The 6,123-nt window shown below is 53.8% G+C and overlaps 1 protein-coding gene across 1 annotated transcript; it reads left to right on the top strand.

The window, feature by feature from the left end:
- The first annotated feature begins 3,929 nt into the window (after positions 1-3,929).
- On the top strand, positions 3,930-5,519 carry AKAP5 (A-kinase anchoring protein 5). Its single transcript, XM_075104120.1, has one exon. The coding sequence runs from the start codon at positions 4,018-4,020 to the stop codon at positions 5,413-5,415; it is 1,398 nt and encodes a 465-aa protein (XP_074960221.1). The 5' UTR covers positions 3,930-4,017; the 3' UTR covers positions 5,416-5,519.
- The last annotated feature ends 604 nt before the right edge of the window (positions 5,520-6,123 follow it).

Below are 6,123 nucleotides of genomic sequence, written 5' to 3'. Positions count from 1 at the left end.
GGTTGCTAGTCCACCTCCTGCGGTAAGGCAAAGCAGTGGCTCAGGCATGCAGCTGCTGAAGGGTTTGCTGTGCACCGGGGGATTAGAAGCAAGCATTAGGGCCAAAAAATAGCCCCAGGCATCTCTGTAGGTTAGTGGGGAAGCTTTTATAACCTATGCTTTAAACCTAACAGGCTCTGAGCTCTCCAGTATCCCCACTCCAGGTCTTGCAGGACAGATTCATGAACAGGTTGGTTTTTTGTAACTCTCTCCTTTGCAACTAAATATGCCAGCTAGTTCTTGCCATATGAAATAGGACACAAAGCACGCTTAACCTCTTCTAACTAAATATTGGAAGGTTGTCTTCTCTTCCGGTTGCCTAGAGAAAATACTAATTACCTATGAATTTGTTCTCTGTGGGCTATTTGTGGACCCAGAGCCCTCAGCTGGTGTTATGGCCGTCATTCCCCTGGCTGTGCTCTAATGAGAGCCCTGCATTGCCTCATGCAAGAAATAACACAGATATTTTTGGGGGGAGTGGGGGGACAAAAGAAAAAGGAGAGAGCGTTGCTTGGCGGGCTTGCTGCACATACCAGCAATTCAGTGTGGGCCCAGAAAGAAAACTGCAGCCTACAGCTGGGACAGGATCGTCTTTCAAGCTTATCCATCTTCTGACCAGATCCTCCGCTTGCTGCAGACCCAGTTATTTATCTCCCTTGCACCGTGGCCTTCGGTGCTACCATCTTCCCCTGGAGCAGGAGGAATAATTGAATTCCACATGAGGTGTTCCTGAATGGCATCGATGAGAGCCTGCCTCCTTCACACCCCCCGGGGCAGCACACGCACGTTGGCCATCATCGTTACCTGCCTGCTTTCCTGCCTCCGACTGCAACCAGGGAAAATCGCCTCGCCCTGAGGAGCCTCGCTCACCTTTAATGCAGAAGTGGATTGTAATTAGAACCCACCACCCACCCCGGGGTGAAAAGCTGTTTCCAAATGAGGATTATTATCCTGAGTGAACGCGAGCAAACACATCTCATAGGGGAGCTTTTAAAAAGGCAATTCCTTGTGGTTGCTTGATCTGCTTTCCTGCCCTACTCGCTGAAATTTCAGCCAAAAGAACCCATCTTCTACTTTTTTTTTTTTCCCTCCATGAAGAAGCGAAGGAGGGGGGAGGCCGTGTGTATTTTTCTAAGGCTGGCCTACGCTGGAAGCCACTTGTGGGTTCAAAGTATGCTGCTTCGCCTGATTTCTTATGTGCAAACATGCTGTGAAGTAGTTAATGTCCTTAAAACGTTTGTGGGCGTCAGTCAGCTCCCCGCGGAGATGAATGGGCACATTCAGGCATCTCGAACTATAGTTTCGTGTAGTTCATCAGCTGCACTTGGTAGTCCTTTCTCCGGAGGCCCTACCATCAATCATAACAGCTGGAGATGCAATTTTTAAAGTAAGAACTCTGTTGCTTTGAAGAAAACAGGCTCCTAGGAAAGAGACGCTTTCTCTGGTATTTTGGACAAAGATTAGTTTAAACCCAAGAACGGGCTGTCCTTAGCACCACCTCTGAAGGTGTAGCTCCTGCAGCGGCCCAAATGCTGTGCGCTGAGAGCTGCGCAGGTTTCAGGTCAGACAAAAAGCCCCAGCTGCTAAGAGCGAGACCCCCTTCCTTCGCACACAGGCGGGCCGAGGCGCCGGCCCTGGGAACCAACCCGCGGCTCGGCCCCTCGGAGGACCTTTGCCCTGAGCGCAGGTCGCTTGGTGCGCGGCTGCCGTGGCCGTGCGCCGCCCGGGAGGCGAAGGGAGGTTACTCTGCGAGAGGGGCTGGGACCCTGCCCCGCGGGGAGGGACGCTGCCTTGCAAAGAGGGATGCCGCCCCGCGAGAAGGGGGGGCTGCTGTCCCGTAAGAGGGACGGATGCTGATCGGCAAACCGAGAGAGATGCTTTCCCGCGGGAGGAGGGATGCTGCCCCGCCTGCGGGGCTGGGCCGGGGTCCCGGAGCCCACCCACCCCCCCCCCAAGCCCGCCGCTACCCGAAGGCTGCGAGCAGGCTCCCGCAGAGCCGCCCGGGGCCGGGGGCGGGCCGGGGGCCGCCGGGGCGGGGGCGGGGGGCGGCCGGCAGCGCCCTCCCCGCCGGGCCCGGGGGGCGCGGCTGCGGCGGGAAGCGGCGGCGGCGGCGCGCAGCGGCGGGGAGCGGCCGGGAGCGGCGGCAGGTGCGCGGGGCGCGGGGCGGCGGGGCCGCCGCCTCGGGGGGGGGTCCGCGGGGCGGGAGGGGGGCGGCAGGCGGGGGGGTCCTGGGGCGGCCTCTGCAGCCGCCGCCCCGGCCCGAGGGGTCCCCCCTGTCCCCTCGGGGAGGTTCAGCTGCCGGGGGGGGGAGGCTCCCCCTGCCCGGAGCGGGGGCACTCGGGGGGCACCCGCGGTCGCCCCCCAAACTTGCCGGGATGCGGAGGCTGCGGCGGGGCCGGGCTCCGCTCGGGGCAGCGGCTGCTGCGGGCTGCCCTCCCTCGCACGCGGCTCGGTCGGCTTAGCTCATTTTTCCCTTAAAAAAATTAAATTAAAAAAAAAAAAAAAAAAAAAAAACCAAAAAACCAACCCACCCAAATCTGCTCGGCGGGGGGAGCGCGTCCCCCCGGACCCCCCGTTCCCATCACCTAACTACTTAAAAACAGAATGCAAAATACCGTGTACAGGATTGCCCGGAGTCACCGAGCCAGTCCCAGAGAAGTTGGTCTGTTTGTGATAACACGTTTTTGCATCTTTATATATATTAAAAAAATTTTCTGATGCTGTTTGAGGCAGCGCTTTTTTTTTTTTTAAAAAAAGGCGACATATATCTTACAGTATCATATATTTGATGAACACATGCGGTGTTAATTGAGGTTGCCATGGAAGGCATGCACGTAGTATAAATAAGCTCCCTTCTTGCCATGTGATTTTGCTTTTGTATTCCACAAGCCTCCTTTTTGTATTCTGTGTTTTTGCATATTGTCATATGCTGCATTAAAGATAAAAATATCTGCTGTCTCAGGGTGTAATTTCCCTAGCTGGAACTATGAGTGCATATGGAGCAGTGGGGAAAAGATTTAGCTAACTGTAGGAGAAGAAAATATATGCAAGTGCATGCCATTATATGGGCAATTAAAAAAAAATCCCCTTTTACCACACAAAATAGAATTTTCTGTGGTGGAATATCACGGGGCTGACATCTTGGTGCCCTTATTTTGCCTTTGGATATCGATGCTAATTAGTGGGAAAAAACTGCTATGGTGCACCCAGAGGTAGAACTGCTTTTCCAGCCCAGGTCTGCCTCCCAGAATGAAATACTGTTTAAAAATATATACCTTTTAATACTTTTTTCTTTTTTTCCGTTTCTGTACAGGTCTTACCGCTTGTTTGTTGTGTTACCGATAAAAGATGGAAGTGTCGGCCACGCTTCGCAGCAAACCTCAGGTAACCTGCGAGGGGAAGTGAAGCAGAAAGCAAAGCTGAGACAAAGCAGCGTCTGACCTTGTCGCTGGGGGGCAGAAAACAGCCACTGGCTGCCGCTGGTTTTACTGGTGCTTCAATCAAGCTCCCGGCGCGCTGCAGACGGCTCAGGAAGTGCAAGTTCTTTCCAGGTCCGTGGGGTGAATAAAAATTGTTAACTCTTGGCTTGATTTGTCATCCTTTGGGGCAAAAAAAAAAGTAATGTCAGACTGGCAGTTAAATAGTCGTGCTGTTAGACTGAGCACAACTTGAAGTGAGCTGTCCCGGAGGTGAGAGCGACACCGGCCAGCAAAGCCGAGGAGACCCTGTTCAACCTCATGTGCACCCGTGGTTCCTTGGAGAGGCGATAAAGTGTGTAATAAGACAAAGTGGGAGTTATAAAGTGGACGCGATAGCTTCAGCAGAACTTCTCTTCGCTGCCACATCCACTCTTTAAAAAGGAGCTAATGTTATTTTGAAAACGAGGAAAAAATGCACTTTGAGTATCTCTGCAGTTCTTGTATCTGATACATTAATCGAGAAAATCGGTAATACAGCAAACAACGGAGAGGAGCAAATATGGCGAAGGCAGCTAAGGAAATTCAAATGGAGGCCCCAAAAGAGGTAGAGACTCACAGCACAGGGGCGACGTACTCCCCATCGGAGGAACAGGCAGAAAAGCCATCCATGCTCTGTTTTAAGAAGCAGAAGAAGTCCTGTAAGAAGGGGCTGGCTACGAAGGATGCATGTGAAGGAGCCTCTGAGGAGAAAAGCCAATGCATCAGCGCTGACCAAGGGGTGGCGAAAGCTTCTAATCAATCGCGATCCTCCAGAGGAGCCTGGGCAGCCATCAAAAACCTCACGAGACCTCGGAGAAGGCAGAAATCCTCCTCGCGGAAGAAGGTACGCTCTGATTCCCAAGTGCAGCTGGAGATGGATGCTGAGGAGGGCGGCGCGCAAGGCTTCCCAAAAAAACGGGCGAGCTCCGGGGTGAAGATGCCCTGCGTGCGCTTCTCCAGAGGCAAGAAAAAGCCCAGCCCCTCTGAAGCAGTGGAGGAGTCAGAGGGCAGTGTTCAAGCAAATGACGTGGTGGGCGCTCTGAATAAAGCCAGTGAAGAGCTGGATGATTTGGCCCCAACAGATAAGTCTGAATCTTTCAGCCCGGTGTCTGCAGAGGAGGACCAGGACACGGCAAAGGAAAGCACCGACTCTGTAGGTAAGAGCGAGCCCTTGACAGAGCCCACACCCGATGCAGAGGAGCATTCGGAGTGCACCGCGCAGTCAGAGATAACCGATTCAGAGACAGTTAATGAAACAGCCCAGGAAAAAACGCAGGAGGGGAGCCTGCCCCAGCCCACAGTGCCCATGGAAGGCAGGGAAGTTGCTCCTGAAGCTCCCGTTTCCAAGGATCAACCCAACAGCACCCCTGAACCCACCGAGCTGCAGGAAATCCCTAATATCTGCAAAGAGCTGCCTGAAGGCAATGAATCAGGAAAGAGCATAAATCTTCCTGAGGAGTGTAAAGCCGAAGAGACTGTAATGGATTTCAGTCAGTCGGTGTTTAAAGATGATGCAGCGAGCGTGCAAGGCTGCTCCAGCCATCAGGTGACATTAGAAGCAAACACGGTCGCCAGCGTCGGCATCGTCATCACCGTCACTGAAGCTGAGGACTCTGAGGACACCGACTCTGACCAGGCCTATGAGCCGTCCCCAGTTTTGCACCAAAATAAGCAAAAAGGGAATAAAAAATCAAGCGGGAGCTTTGATTTTGGTACAAAAGAGGGCCCCGAGGCTGGTGGCGGTCCCCAGTCAGACGAGAAAAGTCCGGGCGACCAGGGGCACAGAACTGGGGAGCAGTACGAATTGCTCCTCATAGAAACTGCGTCTTCCCTCGTGAAGGCAGCCATTCAGTCATCCATAGAGCAGCTGGTCAACGAAATGGCCCTGGAACAGAATAAACACAACAGTTTTCTGTGATGGCAGCGATGCTCCTAAAATAAAGAGTACAGGGAGTGGTTTAAAGCTCCATTTGGCCTGGCGGGGGCAGAGCTTGAAGGGCTCCCGGGGCCGAGGTGTAGTTAATTCTGCATGCCTGTTCAGCTGTGTGTCTATGTGAAACGGATTCTGGGACGTTGGGCAGGCCCTGCTACGTACAGCATGTCCCCCGGGGCTGGGGCCTCAGACAGCACCATCAACCGCAGCAGCGGGAAAATGAAGTGTCGCAGTGGCTCTGTTTTCGTTTATTGGCATCTTTATGTTGAGGCCGTGTTTCTGCTGTCATCTATGCCAGGTTTCCCCGCTGTTTGTGCTGTAGCTCTGTGTGCACTGTGCATTTAGTGAAAGGTCGCGAGAGGCGGTGAGCGCCCGCCCCGCTGCTGGGCTGGATTCGGGGCACCCTGGACGTGGCTGGAGGTTTGTCCTGGGGTTCAGCGGAGACGAGGGAGGGTGAAGTGACTGCAATCTTAACAAGAAGACATCAATGCCAGACAGGCTCAGGCCAGTGTTTAGTATTGCAAACAGGTACTCACTATGTACAGATGCCAGAAACCGCGGTCACCCCTGCTGTCGCGTCGCGTGAAGCCGGATGGTTGCAGCGAGTGGTGTTTTCCATTTGGCCTCTTCCCCTGTCACAAGCAGCCTGTGCATTTCCAGACACGTTAAAGCACAGCATCAGCCGCTCGCCTT

This window comes from Phalacrocorax aristotelis, chromosome 9 (assembly GCF_949628215.1).
Source record: "Phalacrocorax aristotelis chromosome 9, bGulAri2.1, whole genome shotgun sequence".
Taxonomy (NCBI): Eukaryota; Metazoa; Chordata; class Aves; order Suliformes; family Phalacrocoracidae; genus Phalacrocorax; species Phalacrocorax aristotelis.
The sequence above is the reverse complement of the archived record's forward strand: the minus strand, read 5'-3'. Positions and strand labels throughout refer to the sequence as shown.